A 24372-nucleotide genomic window follows, 5' to 3' on the forward strand; every position below is an offset into this window, starting at 1 on the left:
AAAGATTCAGTACGCAACCGTTGCATAAAACCCTAAACCCCTGGGACTGACATTTCTCCGTCCACTGAAAGGAAACCGATGAGTAAAATCGTCATCGTTTTTCAGTTCTCCGATCATACTTTTCTTACATAACAATACAATACGGCTTCTTTTATCACCAGTAATTTCGTCCTCAAATGGGAAGATTCAGTCGTTTAGGCCTGGTAATTAGTCTGTAAAACCCTAAACCCCTTTTGATCAATTTAACTTAATTACATTTACGACCATTTTCGGTGTTTGGTTGTACGCAGTATCGGCAGCATTTGCTGTCATCTACAGCCATGGATAAAGATTATTTGCTTGCAAGGGTTTCTGCATTTCGCGCACAAGGTAACTTTGTTGCGCCGATATGAGGTCTAAATCATATTAAGTTGTTAAAGCCTCTGTGATGGGCTTGGCTCTTGCTTCTTATGATGAACTAATTCTTCTTTGTGTGTTAAATTATTAATATCTGATATGAGATTTATGAGTTTTTGGTTTTTGGAATCAGCTTTGCACAATTGCGGTTTTGTTGTTGGGAAACCGGTTGATTATGCAACTGCAAGATTGCCATTGGGAGATCGTTATATTCATGCCACAGGTTTTCGATTCCTCTTAATAATTTGATACCTTGAAAGTTCAATTTCTTTAACCAAACAGGACCGGCTTTGTTTATTTCTTTAGTACTCTGCGTTTCCAGGATTTCGTTCTTCCGCTGAACGAAACTACTATGAAATTCTTGGTGTTCCAGAAAATGCCAGTCGAGATGACATTAAAAAGGCATTCCATGCGGTGCGTACATTTTGGAATTCATGTCTAGTGTCAGGTGTTGCCATGTCGGAGTTTTAGTCTAATATCTTACAACTTTCAATTTATTTATGTTATTTTTATATGTGTATATCAGCTCAATTGTATGTCAAAAGTGGGCCTACATGTAACCTAGTCAAGAAGCTAATCTATATAGCTAGGTTTTCATCATCACATGTTATTGTAGTCGCCTTTGTTTGATCCTGATTCCTGTATACGAATATTTAGCACTATATTGTTGTTATCGTGTGAGTTTCAGACCTAGTATGTTGGCAGTACGTGGTTGAAAAACCATAATAAACTTGGCGATCTTTACTGGAATTGTTTCCAAGTGATTTTGCTGGAACTTATTTATGTCTTCATTTGCATATTACGCAATATCGAAGTCTTTTGAAGGAACATTTTTATTATATCAGTATTGCAATGTCTTTATTTTTTATTTTTTGGAATCTTAATCATCATTTTTTTTTTCTTTAGTTTAATTTATATGAAGATAATTAAGGTGTTGTTTGCATTTTTTTTTTAAGTAATCGAGATATCATTAAAAGTGTAAGGCGCTTTAGATACACAAGAAGTATACAAGAGAAGTCATGTAGCTAGTAGGAGCAAAAAGAATTAGAAAATCATAATAACTTATCGCTAAAGAAGAAACAAAAGCAGTTGTCCAAAGATACATGGTGTTTAAAATAAAGACTTTCTTTCAAAGTCCTCTCACGGTCCTCAAAACTTTTATCGTTCATTTTCCTCCATAGACATCACAGAAGGAACGAGGGCACTATCTTCCACATAACAACACTCTGAGTGCTGTCAACAGTCCACCAACAAGTATATAAGTCGACTACTCGTCTAGGTATAACCCAAGACAGCCCAAAACAATTGAAGAAAACATGCCAAATGGCATAAGCAACCTCATAATGAAGAAGAAGATGGTCCATGAAGTCCTAATTCCTTTTACACGTACAAAACCTAGCAACCACAATAATGCACCACTTCCGGAGATTGTCCATGGTAATGATCTTTTCTATGGCCGCTGACCAAACAAAAAAGGCCACCCTCAACGGCACCTTAGTCCACCAAACACTCTTCCAAGGGAAATATAAACCATCATTACAATCCATGACACTATAGAAGGATTTAACACCAAACAACCCTCTTTTGGATGGGACCCACTACAACTTGTCCTCATCTTCCTGTCTCATTTTCACTAAAGACAACACCCTGAAGAATGTGGCAAAGGCATCCACCTTTCAATAATGAGTTGCTCTAGCAAAGCTCATGTTCTACTGAATAGAACTTCTAGAAAATTCTACGTGAGCCGCAACAAAAGCATCCATTGCACAAGCAATACCAAATAGAACTAGAAAGGCTTCCAATGTGATGCTAAATTGAGAACTATTATTCTGTGTTATACTTTAGAAGAATCTTGATTCAAAGTGTTGTGCTGCAATTGAGATGGTTGTTACTGATAGATGACTCGTGAGATTGGGGAGCATTTTGTGAGGGGTTGAAAAAGTACAGAATGACACTTGCAACTAACGGAGTGTTAAACCTAGTTATTAGGTGCTTGCCTATAAATTCAACACGAATGTGCCTTCCCCCTTGGGGGTGGGAATGAGATTAAGCTTGTAATCTTGGCAAATTTTGTCAAGTGGGAAAACAGGGAAAAAGTTGGGCAAATGTATTCTCTTACGAGTTTTAGATGTCTTAGCTTTAACTTACTAAGCGATACAAGAGCGTTAATTTGTTTTATATTTAATAAAAGATGGTCTCTTAGCTTTAACTTACTACATGATACAATACTGTTAATTTGTTCTATAGTTTCTAAAAGAAAGGTCAACAAAGTATTGGCAGACGTTGTGGCTTTTGGAGGAGTTTCTTAGTGGAAGTTATAGTAATTGTTGGGAAGAGAGGTGGGTGCATATATTAGTGGAATCCCTCTGGGATGGTTCTCTATTTTTTTTTTTTTGGTGTGTGTGTGTGTGTGTGTGTGTGTAGTTTAGCTTGTGGGAGCTTTTTTTTTTTTTTGATAAGTAATTGTTGTATATATCAAAAAACACAAGCGCCGGTACACAAAAAGTATACAAGGAAACCAGCGTAAACCCACAAAAACCTAATAAACCCAACAATAAGCCCACAAGAAACCTCATGAATCACCCAACAACCCATAAAACCTGCCCAGGGCACTACAAGGTAATAGTTTTGCCCTTAGTCCCGGGCCACGTGATCGTTAAACTAAGATCCTCTTTCACCTCGTTCAACCACACAACTTTTTGATCCTCCTCCTCATCGCCCTCCAACAGCCCCTCCTTGCGTGCTACCTTATTATCCCAACGAAAATCCTCTTCCACGATCTCCAAGAGCACCAAGTGATCTTCTTCCTTTAACTCATCACTGGCCTATAACTTTTCCTTTATCCACTCAATCTACCATTTTTGAGATTTGGTCAGACCGTTAAGCATAGTTGTGGTGTGAGAGGAGCAAGGCCTAGTAGTACTATTAGACCCCTGCGGACTGGAATCCGGAACAAACCCATCCAACCCAGCCTCACCTCCGGTAAGGAAGATGAAATGGTATGACATTGTTAATCACTATTTATCTCAAAAGTTTAAGCTGATAGGAATTGATGAATTTAATAATTAAATTTATATTCGAACACTCTTCCTCATGTGTAGACCCAAACTTCCCCCTTAATAGGTGATGCACAATATGTGAAATATTTAATTGAAATGGGAGATGAATGACAGAGACATGGTTCGAGCTTAAGACCTCTGATCTGGTACCATTTTAAATCACCACTTATCCCAAAAGGTTAAGCTGATAGGAAGGAATGAATTTAATCATTTTATTTATATTCTAATAGCATCAATGCGGTAAGAAAGCTTTGTAATTTTTTTTTTTTTGATAAGAAAGCTTTTTAATTTTCTATATTAGTATGAATGTGATATTAATGAAAATGGGATCCTTGGCGGATGGAATTTTCATTTTTCATACCTTTTTGGACAACATATCCAACTTTGGTGTTTCAGCTAATGTGCTTGCTTGCAAACAATCATTCTCTGTTCAAGTTGCTGAGTTTCAATTTACTATGCAGCTTGCAAAGAAGTACCACCCAGATGCAAATAAGAATAACCCTTCTGCAAAGAGGAAATTCCAAGAGATAAGAGAAGCCTATGAGGTTTGGAGTTGTTTTTCTCTGTTTTGATCCTAATTGTTTGGTGTTCCCCTCTCTGTTAGTATTGGAATTATCATTTTTTTAATGATTTTAAGTTTCCTAAGTTTGAATATAATTGCTAATCTAGTTCTTGGTTATGTTTTGGTGAATTTCAGACTTTACAGGATTCAGAAAAGAGGGCAGAATATGACAGGGTAACAACTTTTTTCTTTCTCCATTTGTTTATCTATTATCTTTTATATTATCTTCATTATTATTTGTCGTCTACTGTTGCTATTTGTTTTGGTTATTTTCTACTTTTGCAATCCAAAGCTTGTGTCCCCCATTTAAGGTTTTAGAACTAACCAATTCTTCTTTATATCTTTGTTTCCAATAAAGAAGCGCAGTCGAGGCACAGAGAATGTCGAATATGCTGCTGGTGATGCAGATGGGTTTAGATATGCTTACCGAACTCATTTCTCTGATTCATTCCATAAAATATTCTCAGAGGTAGCTTTTCATAACCTTCAACATCATGCAGTTTATTGTCATGAATATACTAAAATCATTGGATGCCTTACAGATCTTTGAACAAGAGACAGATCGTTTTGCATCTGATATCCAGGTGAACTTGTTTTGTCTTTAGTTTCCAATTGTTATAGAAGTATAGAAGAAAAAAATTCCTGTAGTACCTTGCTAAAACATGTGCATCTTAATCTGTTTGAAATTCCATAGGTCGAGTTGTCGCTCTCCTTTTCTGAAGCTGCACAAGGATGCGTAAAGAACCTGTCCTTTGATGCATTTGTGCCCTGTGATTCTTGTCGTAAGTAAACTTATAATTTCTTGGAATCAAATCGTGTGTGAGAGATCTTTGCAGAAAATTCATCTATTCTAATTTTATAAGTCAGTCTTCTTATGGTTTCCTTTTATGCCACATTAGGAAATTTTTTCGCGCTTCCATTGAGATTGTTTGAGTCTTCAGTGTCATGCAGATTGAATGCTTGCATTTGTGTTATAGCTTACTAAATCTATCTTATTTATGTCTTTGGAAACAGTGTAACACCTTGATCTTATATTGGGAAGATGAGTAGTCTACATACAGTGAGTGGTTTATAAAAATACTCGTGGATGTTAAGTCTTACATTGCTTACTTATTAGGTGAAACTATGCTTTATAAGTGATTCTAGGAAAATTCCAATTGTAACTTGGCTAGTCCTTTTGGGGTGACAGCGCAAATGTGACTAACGCTTTTTGTGTTGTTACAAATGGTATCAGAGTCATCTAGTAGCGCCATGTGGTACTGGAGCACTATATGACGTGGCTCCGACGAGAAAGTCTGGGGTTTAAGGAGAGAGATTGTAATACTCCGATCCCATATTAGGAAGATAAATAGCTCACATATAGTGGGTGGTTTATAAAGACACTCATTGGTGTTAAATCTCATATTACTTACCAAGTGAAATTGGGTTTTATAAGTGATTTAAGGGAAATTGGGTTATTACAAGTCAACCACATGATTGTAAATTGAGGATTATAAGTGTTCAAGTCAGGATAACCTTATGTTAAATGATTTTGAGATGTAATAGGTTTCAAGCCAATCCATTGACCATATTCAAAATTAGAAATAGTCTTAGCCCTAACTTTTATCCTACTTATTAGTGATTCTCTTAAATTCCAGTCCCTAAACTCCAATTTGATTAAAGAAAAAAGGCAAAATTTTGTCAAGGAAAGCTATTTTAAACCAAAGATGGTCAAAATAATGAGAGCCACAAGGAAAAGCTTTTTGATTTGCATGACATTACTTATCTAAAAAAAACAAAAGCATTTTCATGGAAAATTTTGCTATATTTGCTTATTGTGTTAATAAATTCTGTACAAAGATGGAATGGATTTTCTATAACATGTATTTGTAGCTAGACAAAGTTTTAAAGAGATTTTTGTCAAAAAAAGCTCTTGGAATGCATTCATCACCATGGGCATAATTGGCTCAATTTAACTAAAACTGTCAGATTAACTTTATTTTTGGTCAATAAACCTACTTTCTTTGGTTATTAAGGAAAATCCAATTATTACAAGTTTTTATTGTAACTTCTTGAACCCGTTATAAACAGCTGGATTTGTAAATTGTTGCTCCGTTTTGATTAAGATGTTTCAATTAAAGTGGGCTTTGATCTAAATTCATGCCCTTTATATAAACTATTAATTTTCCTGGCATAAATGATTGAGGTTGTCTTGTCCTTTTGTCTATCTCATGATGCAGATGGGCATGGCCATCCACTTGATGCCAAGTCAAAAGTTTGTCCGACTTGTGGAGGTGTAGGGAGAGTAAGTGCTTTCAAGATCTACACTGATGCTGATTAGTGGATAATTTGTTCTGAAAGGACTCACTTTTTGAGAATAACTTCATTTGGTTGTTATTTTGGAAGTGTGATGGGCTATTGGTTTTACTGTTTCTTCTGTTTCTAATACTATCTAAATCATAAACCAGGTTACAATTCCTCCATTTACATCCAGGTGTGGCACTTGTAAAGGGTCTGGCCGTATCATTGAGGTCTGACGTGAGTTCCAGTGAATTAGCTTTGTTGAGCTTGATCTCTTCATTTAACTAAAAGATGTGTTATTTATTTATTGTTATTCATCTGGTGCAGGAACACTGTATGTCATGTAGAGGATCAGGGTTGGTTGAAGGCATCAAGGAGGTTAATGTTACAATTCCAGCAGGTTGGTCTTAGACACTTCTTGTTGTATACTTCCTGTGTACTTGGGTTGCGCCCCTCTGCGCTTTTCAATGATATTCTTGCTTATTTATCAAAAAAAAAAAAAACACCTAAAAGATGTAGCTGGGGGACCTAGGGTGTGGTGGGTCCTATGTATAATTGTTAGCAAATAGAAGGCGAAAAAAAGAAGAGGGACTGCCAATGTGTTGTCATGTATATTTGTTTTTTGGTAATAATCTGAAACATACTTTTTGAGGTTAGCCTAACAAATATTGTCCTGGCATGTCTGCATGCTTAATACTTTTTTTTTTTTTTTTCAATTGGGACAATCATTTTGAGAGTTTATATGTCGTTAAGTTGTTTGATGAAGAATTTTTTATTAGATTTTACTATGTATACATTTCTCATTGATTGAGTTCTCTATGACAAGGACATGCATTAGTTTTGTGTTCAACATGAATGCAAGATGTACCTAAGACACTTTTTAAAAATTGAAGTGATTTGACTGTAGAAAGGGACAGGAATTACATTTGAAATTGAATACGATTATACGAAGTGCCTTACAGGATGACAAAGAAGGGAAAAATATCAATTTTTTTTTTTTTAAGAATTTTTTGTTTTTTAAACTTCCCTTTTGTTTATTTGATCTATCTCTATTGAGAGAGAACCCTTATATAGAGATCTTAGTGCTAGAAGTTTAACTATTTATTTGATCATTATTAATTGTGTTTTAAATGGATTAGGTGTGGATGCTGGAGATACAATTCGTGTACCCGGGGCTGGTAATATGGGACGAGGAAGTCAACCTGGCAGCTTATTCATTAAATTAAAGGCACAGTTCTACCTATTCATTATATCGTAGTACTTTTGGATTGGTTGCTTGAGTGTGGAAGATTGTGATTGCAACTTTTTATCAGTTTCTATCATAGTAAATTGGTGAAGTTAATTAATTGAGGTTTCTAGGTTGTGGGGGGTAGTGGGAGACAGCGTTTAACTTTTTGTCTATATTTTTTTAAAAGAAAATTATAGGAAAGTCTAAAGAAGCTACCCTGTGGTAAACAGTATTATTTTTTAATAATTAATCGAAAATATCATTAAAAGTGTAACACACCCCCATGTTCGCAGGAAGTATACAAGAGAAAACACTTAGCTAGAATGAGTAAAAAGAACAAAGAATTCATGATAACTAATCATCAAAGGATAAACGTAAGCCGTTGTCCAAAGATACATAGTTTTGAAGAAAATTGACTTAATCTCTTCCAATGTCTTTTCACGGTCATCAAAACTTTTGCCATTCCTTTCCCTCCTCCAAATACATCACAAAAGGCAGAATGGTACCATCTTTCAAACTGCTGCACTTTGAGGACTGCCACTCAACCCTTTCTAACATGCAAAAAGGTCAACCACTTCCCTAGATGTCACCTAGGCTAGCCCAGCACGACTAAGGATAGGCATTAGCAATCTCACAATAGGGAAAAAGATGATTCACAGACTCCCTACAACCTCTTATGCATACAACACTAATTCACGACAATGACATGCCACCCATCATTTATATTATATGAGCAAAGCCCTTGAATCTCTTTATCGCTCTCTCAAGACCAAGTTTAATTAATAACTAAACAATGTTCGTATATAGCACCTCCTATTTTGTTCAGCATTTTCTATTGAATCTTTTACCTCGTAATCTGTTAGATAGGTAATTTTCTGCATTGTATACACTACTATCCATGTATACAAAGATTGAAACATCTTCTTTAACTCTAACATCTCCTTCTCACGATCTTCAAAGCTCCTTCCATTCCTTTCTTTCCAAATGCACAACAGTTAACATAAAAGAGCCAACCTTTAAAATTCCAAAACTTATGTTGTCCCAATTGTCCCTTCCAACTCACCAACAAATCTCTCACCCTTCGAGGCATAACCCATACAACCCCAAACAATTGAAAAAGAGAGTTCCATAATTCTCTTGCCACCTCACAATGAAAAATAAGATGATCAATAGACTCGTCACTTTTCTTACACATAGAACACCAATTCACCATAAGAACATGCATCTTTCGTAGATTATCCAAAGTTAAGATTTTCCCTAAAGCCGCTGTCCACAAAGAATGCCACTATCGAGAGAGCCTTAATTTTCTAAATACTCTTGCACTGAAGCGGGAAATTCACCGGAGTAGATAACACCTAATGGTAAGACTTCCCTTTAAATGATTTACTTTTAGCAGGAATCCAGCTCATTTTATCTTCACCTCCTTGTTGAAAAGTTTTTTATAGAAAGAGTAATAGAATAGACTTGGTTTATTATACTTTGCTAATGAAATAGACAATGAAAAATCTTGTAAATCTTTTGGTGTCTGAATGCTTCAATATCTAATCTATCCAGGTCTTAGAATAATATATGAATTTCTTTTACGATGGTGCATTTATCATTATTTGTTATGAATACATCATTCAATTCTTAGACAAGTCCTTCTTAGCTCCGTCAAGTCGAATATCGATTGGCATGAAAAAGAAGAAGATTTTTTTGTTATAATTTTTTTTTTTCAACCTGGTCTTGAGAACAAATAAATAATGAGTATCTAGTTGTGAATGTATTGTTAAGTTTCATCAATTAAAGCTTGCTAGACAGAGGGAGTGAGACAGAGGGAGTGAGCTTAGTTACTTATTTTCGGTTGGGTTGACCCCTCTGATTTTATGTTTTGCAAATTATGCTCACCAACTGTACATCAATTGAAACCAACAACTCAATTTTTTTTCCATATCCAATAATTGGATTTTTTGGGTTGACAATGATTAATTACTCTTTGATTCTTTCAAAGAATATATGAATAAGTACAGAAGTTCCTTCAGATAAAAAGTTTTAAAACTCGTTTGCAATCATTCCTCGTCTTTTATGAAAAGGTAAGGAAAAGTCCATCTTTATTTGGAATGTTCCCTGTGCTTCTTTATTTGGAAGCGAGTAATTTTCGTGAATTTTTTGGTACAAGTCCAGTTAATATTCATTGACTTTTTATGTTATTAATATGCATGGAGGACTTTATTATTCGTTGTCATGAACTTGATCAGCAGTAATATGCTAGCTTTGAACTGTAATAACTTTCTTGGAAATTTGGTTCCTTGGACTGGCTGTATACACCTGTTTGAAGCATAGAATGTGAACTTCTTCTTTTCCTACACTTTAGGGGCTATCTTTGTATACTTCCTATGTATTAGAGTTGCGCGCCTTTGCGCCTTGAATGAATTTGCATTAATTATCCAAAAACAAAAGTGAATTTACTTGAACTTGATCAAAGGAAGGCTGGTTTGTTTTTGTAGTTTGGAATACTATTTGTTGGTTGGCAATGCTTTTTTTTTTTTTTTTTTTTGTTTCCCTATTCCTTCTGAACTTTACAGTGTTTTGGTGAATTAGGTTGCTGAAGATCCTGTCTTTTCTAGAGAGGGTGCAAACGTTTATGTGGATGCTAATATTAGCTTTACGCAAGTGAGCAATGAATCCTTACTTAAATACTTGTCACGCTTGTATGGTTTGTTTTTGACAAAATACCCTATTTTGGCTACTTTCGAGATTTGCACAAGCTTCGTGGCCTTAGTTTGTTTGTTTATTAATTTTTTTATGGGAAACTTCACTTACCCCCTCAACGTATAGGCGCTTTTGCAATTATATCCTCAAAGTTTAAAAATTTGTTATGTCGGTATCCCATGTTTTAGCCCCTTTTAATTACACCCCGTTTAGGGTTAAATCAAATGATAAACAGGTGAAATATCCATTGTACCCCTATAAAACTTATATATATATAAAGATTACCCTTATTAAATAATTAATTTTCTTTTTTTAATAAAAAATATGGAACCCACCGCTGGTTGTGGGTAAGCCAAGCAACTCATTGCAATTTTTATTTTTTATTTTTAGCAGGGGTATTTTGGCTTCATTCGTTAGGATTTAATATAAAATCCTAATAAATAAAAGGGTGTATTTAAAATGGGCTAAAGAATGGGATACCGACTTTGCAAATTTTTAAACTTTGAAGGTATGATTGCAAAAGCGCCTATACTTCAGGGGGTAAATGAAGTTTACCCTTTTTTTATAAATAAAATAAAACAAACAAACAAAGGCCTCGAGGCTGGTGCAAACTGTACTTGTATGGCTAAACTATATTTTTGATCCTTCAAATATATGTTTTTTTTTCTAACCGATCCTTGAAGTATAGGTTAAAAATCCAATTAGGTCTCTAAATTTTTAAATGTTTCGATTTCATACTTGAACTTCTTAACTGTATGCAGCAGTCTTTCCATCCAAATTTATGACAGCATTGTCACGCAGATTGATAGTGGCTCATTTCAAAGCTTGCCACATCAACTTTTATGGCGACATCATCAGTTTTATGAATGAAGGATTGAAGTATTTAAAAATAAGAATTTCTGGGATGAAAAATCTTTTAAAGTTTTAGGGACTAAGTTGGAACCTCCTGTATGTTTTAGGGATTAACAATTTAGTTTGGCCTCTATTTATTTGGGTGCATGCCAGGGTTTTGGGGGGAGGGGGTGTGGGGGGTTGTTGAAGAGCCTATTGGCATTTTGCAAATCTGATTTAACTTTGAATATTGCATTTAAAAATATAAACATTACTATCTATAACACCTTATTTGCATGATATTATGTCTTTCCACATACAAACCTAATGTAGTTTTTATCAATTAATGTGGGTTTTAAACTTTTTTTACAGGCTATACTTGGTGGCATGGTTGATGTGCCAACTTTATCAGGGAAGATGCAACTAAAAGTAATGCTTTTCTCTTTTATATTATTCTTTTTCTTTTTTGTCATCTCTTGTTTAACATATTGCTTTCCTTTCCATTTTCTTAGGAAACTGCCTGTCTTTTTATTTTTTTTATACATAGTGTAATGACTTATGGGATCTGTTGAAATATGGCTTAACTTGTATTTATCACAGTGAAGGCATACCCAATCAAGAAAAGGTGTTATAGTTTAGAAAATGGAGCAAAGGTATAGAGAGAAAGAGTGCATAAGAAAATGTGTATTTTGTTTTCCAGTCACTTACCAGCATTAATAGATCAATGTTGTCAGACAAAACGAGGTCAGAAATTTGCCTAAATAGTGTGGCAGACTTTTAGTATGAACATGGTCGTGGGTCGTAGATATGATGTGACCCACCATGTAGCAAGGTTTGGCAGAACTGAATGTAGATAAGGCAGTAAGAAAGTTAATGCAACACCAGAATCTCCAGTGCTCAACTCCCCCAAAGAAACAATAAAGAGAAGGAAGATATTTCTTCTGCAGTATACTAGAAGTTTTATGTTAGCTATCTTAAGACTGATATTTTGGAAGTCTTTGCCCCTGTAAGTTTCAACCTTTTCATCGAATAAAAATAATTTTTTTTATCGTATAAAAAATGCCACATCATGTCTGGTGGTGTAAAATTGTTTGAAATTACAATTTTTGGAATTGTGGCATCTCAGTTCGAAACTGACTTTTTCATGCACTGCAATTATGGCCTTCCCAGATACCGAAAGGAGTTCAGCCGGGACAACTTCTGGTACTAAGAGGCAAAGGTATATTGGTTTTCTTCTTCTTTCAACTGTTTGAAGTTGCTGTTGGTATTTTGTACCTTTGAAATATGCCTACACCCTAACTTGCTGCAGGACTGCCAAAGCATGGTTTTCTTGTAACCCATGGAGATCAGTATGTGCGATTCCGTGTTAACTTCCCCACGTAGGCTTCTTACTCTTAGTTGTTTTACAAGTTTAAATATGTTGACAGTGCCTTTCTTTTTTCTTTTTTTTTTTTGTCTCTAGATTTATATTGTTGGCAATAAGCTTCCGTGTTAACTTCCACACTTAGGCTTCTTACTCTTAGTTGTTTTTTAAGTTTAGCTATAATATGTTGACATTGCCTTTTTGATTGGCTCTATATTTATGTTGTTGGCAATAATTTTTTCAAGAGCTTATACTCACAGACCAATGTTAAACTGAATGTATGTCTAGGGAGTGTGGTGATCATTATCTCTAGGGCATCTACAGAGTGTGTGTTTATTATGTTTTTCTTTTTCTGTAATCTGTTTCTGCTTCTGGCCTGTAATTTGGGTGATAATTCTATTTTTGCTGCATTGATTTTGTACGAGTGGCGTATCATGGTATGTTTGAAACTTTAGTCTTGTAAGAATAAACTTACTGGTCAATAGATTTCAAAGTTTGAACTTTTTGGTAATCAGGGGGGGCTCACTAGCCATAGACCCTACGTAGATCAAACGGTTGAAGTGATCCTGGAAAACTTGGGTCCCAAATGCTTTGTCAATAAAAGTCATCTCTCAGTTGCAACAGAGTCATCTCCTGGAAAATGGAGACCCAGCAGAGATAAGACAGTTACGGAATTGCCTTTTTGTATACATGCAATTACAAATTAAAGCATTGATTTTTTCAGGAAATGGCATTTTTTATAACATTTTTTTATCAAGTTCCTGGTGGTTCAAATAAAATTTAAGTTAGATGGTATCTTGTGACACCGGTAATTCAAAGAATCATTTCTATGTTTCTGATTGTTCATTGGAAGACATTCTTGTGGCCATTGAGAAATTTTCTTCCTCTTGGTTGCTTCCAAGTATATCTTGTTATTGTATGCACTTCAAGTCGATAGGTAAGGAAACATGGTAAGATCATTTAGTTTCACATACTGCCATATAGAGGGAGAAATTAAACGTAAATCAGAGTGGCGATGCATGATTGTTTATGAGGAAGATAAGCCAGTTTTGAGGGCCACTGTACCTCATAAAGATGAAATTTATTTGATGTTTCTTTAAGTTTTGAAATTCTTACGACTTCTAAAGGAACTGTTTTGCTTATGAACTGCTTGACCTTGTTAATGTTATAGCTGACTTATTTGTTTAGAAGTTTTGATCTTGATCTTGAGATTTGTGGTTGTTTGCTAAAAGTCGGTCAACCCTGAGCAGTAGTGGGCTTGGATTGATATTCAACTTTGTAATAATTGGACCAAGAAAAGCACAATCCTGCCTCATGAAAATGAACATTTTATCACAGAAGTTGTCATCATTTTCCAAACCTTATTTGCTCACCTAATGGTCTGTGATAGTGGCCTTAGTCAAATCTTATGACTATGTAAGGTTGTCCAGTAACGAAATGGAAACAAATGTTATTGATTCATCTGATCTTACTCCTGTGGTTATTTTCTTGAGGGGATTAACCAAGTTGCAAAGCCATAAATTGAGCTGATATCTGTTCAGTACTGAGAGATTATGTGACTGATTATATGTGGGCATGCTGTATTTTCTAGCAAGGCTCACTTTTGTCATGCCTTCTACCTTTTTCTTCATTACTTTTATCTTGGTTGTCGGTGGGGCTAGGTTCCAAGCAGAGCTATTGGAGCACATACTTCTAAAACTTTGTTTCCATTGGGGTTTACTGACATTGTGTATTTGTGTGGATGGCTGGATCCTATTCATTTGCATTTATTAATGTCCGGATGAATATTACCACCCATTTATTGGAGAAAAGTACATAATGGGCTCTTTTCAAATGCTGAAATTGTGTTTTATGTTCCCAATTCTATAGTAAGAGAAATGTTTATCAAACTCGTTTACTCCCTTCCTACAATTACTCTTTATAGTTTTGGAGCTCGTTTTTTCTTTTTCAGCGAGCTGAATTAACTTGATTGTCTTCTGTTCTATTCTATTTCTTAGTGAAATAAATGAACGCCAACGTGCAATTCTAGAAGAATTTGCGAAAGAGGAAATAGATTGTGTGAACAGTAACTCAGCTGAAGGAAACTGGTGAGTGTTTAATTTGTAGTACCCATCATGACGATATGAAATTGAATGTGTTAGTACCCAATTCTATTGTGCAAACAGTAACTCTTCCAAGCCAACTAATGAATATTGTGTGCATGAACCACCGTTATAGTTTTCTTACATTGCGTACTGTCTTATAGTGCTGTATGTGAGAGGAGATGAGAATTTTGAACCAGTCATCCAGGATTTTTACATTGAATTCTGATGCATGAATTGTTGCTTGACATCAATTGGTAGTTAGGAGACCGCCATGGCTCGTGCACATAGGCCTTCAATTATTCTGTACAGAGGTGGGGTTTTAGGTTCAGATATTCACTATCCAGAGGAAAAAGAAAAAGAACAGCAAAAAGTTAAACCCCCAATATATGTCACTACTGTTTTCTGTTTGATTTATGATTATGTTGATGAGATCTGTTTGAATCACCCCAAGGAGTAGTTCAATCAATTAGGGACTATGTTTCATGAAGCAGATGTCACTAGTTTGAATCTCTCATTCCCTCTCACTGGGGTCAAAAAACTTATCAAAAAAAGAAAGAAATATTCTGTTTGGATCAGTGGGCGTCATCATTGAAAATGAACTTTGTCTTCTCAAATTATGGGCAGTATTGTTATTCTTCTGACTGTAATTAAGATCCTAAAATGGATACAGGCTTTATCAGCAGCTATCTACTGGTTGAACTTACAGGTGGCAGCAAATTCTTGAACGTATAACAGGTCCTAAGTTTATGCTTGAACTATCTCTATTCGTGTTGATCCTTCTGTTCCTGAACAAAACAATGGGCTGAATGCCAACTCAAGGCAATTTTGATGGAGGTATCTGGGCTACTCGTCAATGAAACAGGACACCTGCCTCTGTTATCCTTAGTAGTTTTGTTGATAGCAGCCAGCAGGTACACAATCATTCACTATAAAATTCTTTTCCGTTCTCAATTTATTGGTAACATTTTTATTTTAAGTCCTATGTTTGTATACTCACAATGTTTTTGTATAGAACTAGTTATCTTTTGATTTTATAATAATAAAGTTCATCTAATTTTTTGAACGTCTTCCGTTCTTTTCAAATTTTTCATAGAAGTTTTTCTTTGTATAACACAATTCGCAAGCTAAACCATGAGAATGTGAAAGATATTTTTGCGTTGGAACAGAATTTGTACATGTTGTATGTGTGTTTGTGTGTGTGTGTTGGTGTTGGTGTTGGGGAAAGGTTAGAGTAAGTGGTTGGCTCGAACTTGGGTTTCGAACTTTTGTCTGCCAATGGGGCCTTACTACCAACCTAGGCTGTATTATTAATTTATTTTCAGCCAAGCTATAGACAAGCAGTGGAGTAGGTAACGATGTTTCATCCTGAATTAAGAGCCTTATGGCTTTGGCAAGTTTTATTGGACTATAGCTATCTGAATCACTGGTTTTGGGGACTTCAGATGATGTTTGAAAAATCATATTTCTGAAGATTATTGGCGTTTGGAAGTATTCTTTTGCATGTTCCGTGAAGAGTGTTGAAAGGAGTTAGGCCCCTAAGGTTTAGAAGGGGTTTGATTACATAGGCGACTTTTGTGCCATTTCGGGGTTTGATTACATAGGGGACTTTTGTGCCATTTCATTAATTGGGGACCAGAGTCTGTTTTTCATGTTATAGATAGACAAGCCAATGCTGGAAGCTCATGTGTCTTTCTGCCCATTTGGAGCAGCATACAAGCACACACTTGCTTTGCCAAATATGTGAATTTGCTTTGGCATCAGGCGGCACCTTTTGTAGGTGAAAGGTGGCTCAAATGGATTTAAGACACAGATTGTTGCTAGTTAATGGAGAGGAATTGACAATGCCTTGGCAAATTGTTTAAACTGCCCATCCCTAATATGCTTATCAATTATTTGGCTTCCCCTCCCTCCTTATGATGCTTCTTTGCTAATCATGCCTTCAAGAACAGTTTTCATTGATCTAGATTCTCAACATCAAAAGGTGCTCTTTAAATTATAGGGCCGCTGATATTGACCACAGTATTAAGTATTTTTTCATTGAAGGTGCCCAATAGCTCGGCAAGTCTGTGACTTGATTTGTTCCCTCCATGCTTTCCGTTACTATTGGAGCATATTGTTAAGATTCCCCATGAGTTGCTTGCAACTTGTACTCCCTGTACGCATGATTATGCTAATTATGCTGCCTCCCCATTGTTGTTATTTCTGCATAGGTTGATATTGATTTTGAGTTTTCTGCTTGGTGAAAGTTAACAGTTGGGTGAAGTTGAAGTTATCTTGGTCGAGTTAATTACCTTAGAGCCCTTGAGCCTTTCATTGATATTTCTTCATGCTTGAGTTATGTTACAGTATCAGATGCAATAAAATGATCATATATGACATTTATGAAGTCTCGTAGCATATGCATGTATTTGTAGTCATATATGCAATATTTTCTTGCAAATAGAAAGATTGATATATATACAGAACTCTGTTGTTTGTTGGTCTGCAATAAAACGGTAAACACATGATATATATGCAATATTTTCCAGAAACTCAACCACAAAAACTCCATTAGTTGGTCGGCTCTTCCACAAGTAGAACCAACTCTACCTCCAGGACCAGAACCCTTTTGTTAAAATCATTCCTATGAGAGATTGATAAATAAAAACCGATGGGCATCGAGAATTATTCTCCCAAATGCTACTTTAGGGATGGCAGTAGAATGGGTTTGACAAGTATCCATGCTTGTGAATGCTATTTAGTATACTGCTACACGATTGCCATTTAATTGGGATAATGTTGCAGCTAAATTATCATTTGGATAAATAAGAGCTTGTAAAAATAAAAATCATTTTTATTGTCACGTCATTCTAATCATATAGTAGTCTACTAAATAATATTTCTCAAAGAATAATACTCTATACTGGACAAGTATTTGCCTTCCATCTTCCAAAACTGATGTGATGTGGTTCCTCCATAACATTTGGTGGATGGAAGATAGATATTTGTTCAGTATATAACATTACTATTTCTCAAATAATATTAATAAATTATTAAACTTTATAACTCGCAAAGATAGAGTAGGAACTTGACCTTTGGAGAGGCTTATTCTAATATAAGTAATACTATTTAGTATACTGTTATATGACTGTCATATAATTGGGATGATGTGATAGTGAAAATTTGCCATTAATTAAATACTGATTTTTATTGTCACATCATCAAATTATATGACAGTCGTATAATAGTCTACTAAATAACATTATCCTTCCAATATAGGATGTCCTTTCTGAGGTTGAGGGCTAGCTTGTTCCAACATTATATGTCTTTTTTGAGGTTGTATTGGGTCATTGCAAAATTTTCAGAGAGTACCACGTGAAAATGGAAGCTACACAATGCATACAACTTTATTTTGAAGAGTAATAGCATGAGATATTCACAATTTATTTATTTATTTATATTTTAATAGTTAGTGTTAGATGTCTCTCTTTTTCCCTTTGCATTTTCTTCTTCTACTGCATACCACACCATTTTTTTTTTTTTTCTCCTATTATGTTGACATGGGAGGGTGTAGTAGTACTTAGATCAACCATTCTTAAACAAAAAATCCAATAATTTTTAGACCTTGTCACATAGTGAAATAAAAAGAATGTGGTGTCTTTCGTCATTATGGAGGAAAAAAAAAGGGATGCATGCCAACAATTTTCTATTCAAATTGCTAGCAACTCGTAAGCAACACATGTAAGAGAGCCCATATGAAACTTACATGTTATAGTAGGTGGTTGAACAATTCAATTTATTTAGACAGGTAGGTTCCATATGAGATCTCGAAACCCAAATTGCTAGCAATTTGAACGGAGTTACTGAAAATATCAATCTGACGCATAAAAGCATGAGAATAGGAATGATAGGGTATGTAACCTCAAGGTAGGAGCAGGACCAAATTAGCCGAACAACTTGGTGAAAATTAGCAGGAACTTTAGTAGTGATATTTCGAATTTACTTTTTCAATGAGAGAGCACAACAACTAAATTTAGGTTTCTTATGAGACTATATTACAATCCTGCACCCTGTTTTGTTTACAAAATAGATAAAGCTAAAATGAAACTTCAAATATACCCTACTTGGAAAAATCAAGAAATACCACTTCAGTTGTGTCATGGATTAGGAATTTGAGGCATTTCTGTCTCTGGGGTGGGCTTCTTATTCTTGCTATGTTTTATCTCTTCATAAAAGTATGAGGTAAAGCCCCAAAGAGAGAGCGCCAGAGCAACTCCCTTTTCTGCCTGAAACTTTTCTTGGTAGAAAATAACAGCTAGGACCTCTGTCACTGGGAGTAGAACCGCGATTACAACAGCAGATAGCAAAGACGAGGCACAAAAGATGATTCCTATCGTTCCCAAGAAGAAAGCCTGCCAAAAAATTGCACTCCATGCTAGGACCACATAGTACTTTGTTTCCCCGAGCCCGAATTCACTCGCCTCTCTTGGAATTGCCTACAAAGTATATATATATTTTTCATGAAATATTTACTTCTCACTTTGATTGGCTTTAAACTATGTTAGTATATTATCACATCTTAACGTATTACCATATTTGTGCTACAATATTTTTATAATATTCTAAGCATATTATGGTAATATTCTTTGTTAGTAAATTATCATAGTTATGCTAAAATATTATGACTATAGTTTTGTTATGATAATATTTACTACCATATTAGCTATGGTAAATATTTTAGTAATATTTGTGATTTTGTAATCACTATATTTCTTTTATTTTTATTGGCCTCATTTAACTATAAATAGGTCATTTTATTATACATTTTTTGCAGATCAAAAATACAAACTTTTTAGCTTGTCTTTTTCATAGTATCATAACTACCATTTTCTTTGTGCCTCTCATAAGCCTCCGTTCGCTGTGTAGTTTCTAGGTGTTTCCTTAGTGTTTTTTACTGCCATAGCAATACACACTAAGTTGATCTTTACACTTGATGGAAATTTGGCGTTTCATTTGGCACAGCCCTCCACGTGTTGCTTAACATCTTTGTCACAACCTTCATGCGCCACACTCATCGTCATCTCTTATACATCTGACATATCAATCTCCACAATTGGTTTGTCAGCAGTAGATTGACTTTTTGTGAACAATCAGTGTTCAAACACTATCAGACTCACCCTCGCGCACCACCTCCGGCTTGAGTCTTTTGCCACGCCCTGACACTCACTGTCGGTGTTCTTGCACGTGAGATCCACACTTCCAAGCTCACCAGTATTGCCTTTTGCCCACTGCAGTGGATCCAAGCCTTGTGACTTTATGTGTGACTGCCGCACTAGATCATATCCCCACGGTTTCAAACTTCAATTGTTGCTTGCACCATGCCAAATTATTACCTTCTCCAAGCTTATATCTCACCTTATGCACCCGCCACACCTTATCCAAATCCCTTTCATCAACACCTAGTAATCTAATCTCACGACTAGGTATTTGTTGCTGCCACACTGGATTATTTTATTTTCCAAAAATAAGGTTTTGAACTTCTTCCAATCTCGACCATATTGTCTGTCTTATTGTCCGTATTTTGGATTGCTCTTATTATAATATGTAGGGTCAAAATATGGATTTTTTTTGAGAGTATAAAAATTATGGCGTTATATTTTTGGAGAAGTTTCTATACCTAAGCAAAAAGAAGGTGAAACCAAAGATGATTTTGTACTTCGTCTTGAAAATTGGGATAATGTCAATTGTAAGATCCTCTCTTGGTTCATCAACACTTCGGATCGTTCTATTCATAATCTACGTTTTATGCTTGGGAACGCAAATGTTGCTTGAGATTTTCTGGCAAAGTAATACAAGTGTACTTATGATGTCTCATCGCAATTCCAGCTTGAAGCTAAGCTTATCAAATGCATCAAGAACCATATTACTTATAATATTTGAGAACAACTATCTACCGTAGACCCGCAACTAAAGTGTTACGAAGATGTAGAATTATTTGCGGCATATCGTGACCATCAGAAGTTTATGCATTTCGCGATGGCCATTCGTGAGGACTTTGAGTCCACTTGGGCTTCTCCTTTGCACCCTACCCCTCTAATTAAAGAGAATCATCCTTCCACTATGAAAGTGCAATCTCCGAATATGATTGCGGCTGTGACCTCTTAGGGTGCTTCCAATTTCCCTCTTGGACCTCCTTCAGAAGGTTCTACATCTAAGTATGGTTGCTCCATCTATTTCTTCTTGAGTCTTCCACTGCGAATCAATCTCAATAATTTGCTCTCACTGCAGTTGATGTTGAGACATTAATTCATTTGGTTCTGTCCCATTCTTCTACTACTGCCATGTTTGTCACTTTAGGTAAAACTTCATGGTTTATAGACTCATATGACCTATGATCCCACTTTAATTTCTCAAAAGTATGCTCTCTATTCCAATCCAATCCTATCATTTTCTATTTCTTCCCCAAATTTATGTGTTGATAACACATAATATGCTTAGAATATTATGGCACAAATATGGTAATATGGTAACATACTTGCGTGCTAAAACATTATAACAATACTCTTCACATGTTATGGTAATATTTACCACCATATTAGCTATTATAAATATTCTAAAAATGTGTGTTTGGTAAATGATTTTAAGAGGGGAAATGATGAAAGAATTTTGATGCGATATAAAGTGAGAATGAGTTTTGAATTTTTTAAAGAAAAAGGTAAGCGTTATTTGCCAAACATTTCAAAGCAAGCGAATTTGGCAACACTTTTTTTCTTCTTTCTCATTTCTATCCAAAAAGTCACAACTTTTTTATTCACGTTAACAAACAATTTTCTTCACTTTCCTTTCGCAAAATATTTAAAACACTTCTTACCTTTATATCACATCGATCAACCCATCTTTTTGTCACAACAATCATTTTTTTTTTTTTTTTTTCAAAAACATTTGTCAAAACACACCTCCATATTATTATTATTACAACTCAAAGGCAAAAATTAAGAAGATAATTAGTCTTATTTCTTTTCTTTCATTTTTTTTTTATGGATAACGCTTTGGCCAGCAAGAGGTGGAGAGAGAGAGAAAGGGATCTACATGCGTACCTTGAAGTCCTTGTTAATCAGCATCCCTACTGTGCAGAAAAGAGTCGCAAACAAAGACATCACTATCTGAGCCTCCATCACCAGCGAATACGTAATGGCCTGCTTGGCCTTCTTGTACGCCAACTCAATCAACGGCAACAACAACCCATATAGCGCGGCGGCTCCTAGCGTCGTCAGAAACCCAACCAAATACTGCTTATTTGATTCACCCTCCGGACGGTCGTTACTCGTGTGTAAAGCCAGAACACCCGCTCCAATTGTCAGCAAAACCAACGCGTTGATCTTATACGGGGTGAACTTTTGCTTCACCAAAACGAAAGCAAACCCTGCAGTGAAGGCAAGGTGAGAAGCAACGATCAAAGAAATGGTTGAAACAGGAAGTCGCGCCACGCCATAGGCATAGAGGTAGTCATCGAAGCCGGTGAGGATTCCTATCACTGCGGAGGCAACGAACAAAGGTGGCTTCATGAAGAAGAGTTTGGCTCTCTGGCCTTGGGTGCTACGGCGGTGAAAGTATGTGACGGTGAGCGGCAGGAAAATGATTGGCCAGCCGCCGGTTTCGAGCCAGCTGCAGAGCCACACTCGCTTGCCGCCGTGGATGAAGTAAAGCCTCATTATTAGTGGGCCGCCGCAGTTTCCGATAGATAATAGGATGCAATTCAGTACGAGAAGGACTTTCTTCATGGCAGTACTGTTACCTTGAGCTTCAAGTTCCATGATATTGTGAAACTCTCTCTGTGTTTGCTTCTTGATGATAATTGTTTGAACATGTGGTGAAAGAGGACAAAAGGTGACAAAAGCGTAGGTCCTCATCAGGGCCGGCCCAATGGTTTTTAGGCCCTCTGGCAAAACTTTTAAATGGAGCTTTATTTTTTAAAATATTTAAATATTAATTAAATAATATTTATTTTAATATTATTGTTATTATATTTTTATTTAAAAATTATTATTCTCCCCAAAATACTTTATCTAAACCTTTTAAATAAACTAATCATTTTCTATTATGCTTCTCCCCATTTGATAATTTCCGTATATAATATGTACTAAAAAAATGCTTAAAGTTCTCATCTTTAGGAAAATCTATATTACTATCTTATTGGACCCATTTTCTACTAATAAATCCCTTAATTTTGCATTAATATTTTTCTATTGGCCTGGGTCATAAATATTTGTAACAATAGAGTTTTTTTTTTCTTATTCAAATGAGAAAAGGGATAGAGTTAGATATTATTCAAATATTTGTACCAATAGACTTAGATATATCAATAGTATTTTCATTATCTTCTAATTCTTTTTTTTTATGAATTTCTTGTTCATTTACAAGTTTTTCACCTAAATTATCCTCTATATTTTATTTATTGCTAATATCAAATTTATTTAGAACTCCTCTTTGAGATTCAATCAGTTTTTTTACTACCCTTTTTTTTTCTTTTTTTTTTCTTTTTTTTTTTTAAGTTTTCATATCTAGATACATTTTTTTGGTAGAAATATTTGATTAAAAATATTAATTTTTTTTTTTTTTTAAGTTTTTCATATCCAGATACATTTGTTTGGTAGAAATATTTGATTAAAAATATTAAAAAATTAAACAAACATGATATATATATATAATTATGAACATTTCTCTGTTGAAGATGATAATTCTTTTAGTTTTGATAAATGGAATATTTCTAAACTTTCTCCAAATGAAGTTTACACTACCTCTTGGACTAAATCTATTTTTAGAACTGAATACTCTGTTAAAACTGTTGAACAAACATTTGCTATTTCTGGCAACAATGAAAAATTTCAATTGTTTAATAAAAAGTTTGTCAATGATTCTTTTGCTAAACGATATAAATTTCTGCATGTCGGATCTGCTCAAGTTGCTGTTAAACCTTTGACTAGATTAGGCATCATTGCCTCTGTTTTATTATGCCTTCGTGATACTAGATTTGTTGATTTTCATACTAGTATTCTTGGTATGATTCAATCTTCTTTGTTTAATGGTCCTATTCATTTTGATATTTTCCATAATTTAACTCTTGCTTTGAATGATATTCGTATTCTTAAAGCACTAACTCTAAATGTATTAACTTCTGGTTATAATATAGGAGAAGGTAGCAGACCTCTTGCTATCATCTACCGTATTTATTATAAGTTGTTAAAAACCAATATATATATATATATATATATAAAAACTAAGTTGTGGTTTTATTGTTCTATTTTTTTACTGTACAGCTAAGGAAGCATGTTGTGGGCCTTGTGGGTTGTGGTCGTTGTGTTGCAAAGCATGCTGAGGGCCTCAATATTATAAAAAAATAAAATTATTTTTTTAAAGCAGGTTGAGGGCCTCATTATTATAAACAAATAACATATGTATTTTTTAAAACATATTGAGTGCCTTGTGGCCGTTCTGCAGAAAGCATGCTAGGACCTCCATATTATAAAAATATATATATTATTTTGGGGAAATTTCACTAAGCCTTCATGAATTTCCGGCCGATTTTGCAGACCCCTCCTGAACTTCCAAATCTCTTATTTTGGACCCTTGAACTTCTATTTTCTCTCACTTTAGACCACTCTGTTAGTTTTCAACTTTAAAGTCAAACAATCTAACTTTTTATGCCCATTACACCCCTACCCAGCCCACTTGAAATTTCGAAAAATGCCCAAAACTACAGCATCCACCCCAGCCCAAAACGACACCATTTTGGGCATTAAAAATTTTCCTTTTTCTTTTTATTTCTTTTTAAAAAAATGCAAAATATTAAAAATATTGAAAAACTAAAAAAAAAGAAAAAAACACCCCAGCCCAAAACG

At 35.0% G+C, this 24372-nt stretch overlaps 2 protein-coding genes across 4 annotated transcripts; one reads left to right on the forward strand and one right to left on the reverse strand.

The window, feature by feature from the left end:
- The first annotated feature begins 32 nt into the window (after nt 1–32).
- On the forward strand, nt 33–15557 carry LOC132190690 (chaperone protein dnaJ 1, mitochondrial). 3 transcript variants are annotated; one of them, XM_059605730.1, is made up of 19 exons: nt 33–203; nt 291–369; nt 530–619; nt 719–810; nt 3917–4000; nt 4153–4191; nt 4376–4486; nt 4560–4601; nt 4712–4799; nt 6237–6301; nt 6465–6527; nt 6625–6697; nt 7437–7525; nt 10106–10177; nt 11420–11476; nt 12218–12266; nt 12357–12426; nt 14408–14497; nt 15201–15557. In XM_059605730.1, exons 1-19 carry the CDS (start codon nt 177–179, stop codon nt 15298–15300), a joined length of 1380 nt encoding a protein of 459 aa, XP_059461713.1. In that variant the 5' UTR covers nt 33–176; the 3' UTR covers nt 15301–15557. The 3 variants fall into 3 exon arrangements, with proteins under 3 accessions (XP_059461713.1, XP_059461714.1, XP_059461715.1); XM_059605731.1 differs by having other exon boundaries at nt 15165–15293; XM_059605732.1 differs by lacking the exons at nt 14408–14497; nt 15201–15557 and adding an exon at nt 12926–14387.
- A 3073-nt stretch (nt 15558–18630) lies between these two features.
- LOC132190652 (purine permease 3-like) lies at nt 18631–22287 on the reverse strand. Its single transcript, XM_059605691.1, has 2 exons — nt 21571–22287; nt 18631–18969 (listed from the first exon to the last, which is right to left on the reverse strand). The coding sequence occupies exons 1-2, from the start codon at nt 22285–22287 to the stop codon at nt 18631–18633; spliced, it is 1056 nt and encodes a 351-aa protein (XP_059461674.1).
- Nucleotides 22288–24372: the final 2085 nt, after the last annotated feature.

Source organism: Corylus avellana, chromosome ca8 (assembly GCF_901000735.1).
Source record: "Corylus avellana chromosome ca8, CavTom2PMs-1.0".
Classification (NCBI taxonomy): domain Eukaryota; kingdom Viridiplantae; phylum Streptophyta; class Magnoliopsida; order Fagales; family Betulaceae; genus Corylus; species Corylus avellana.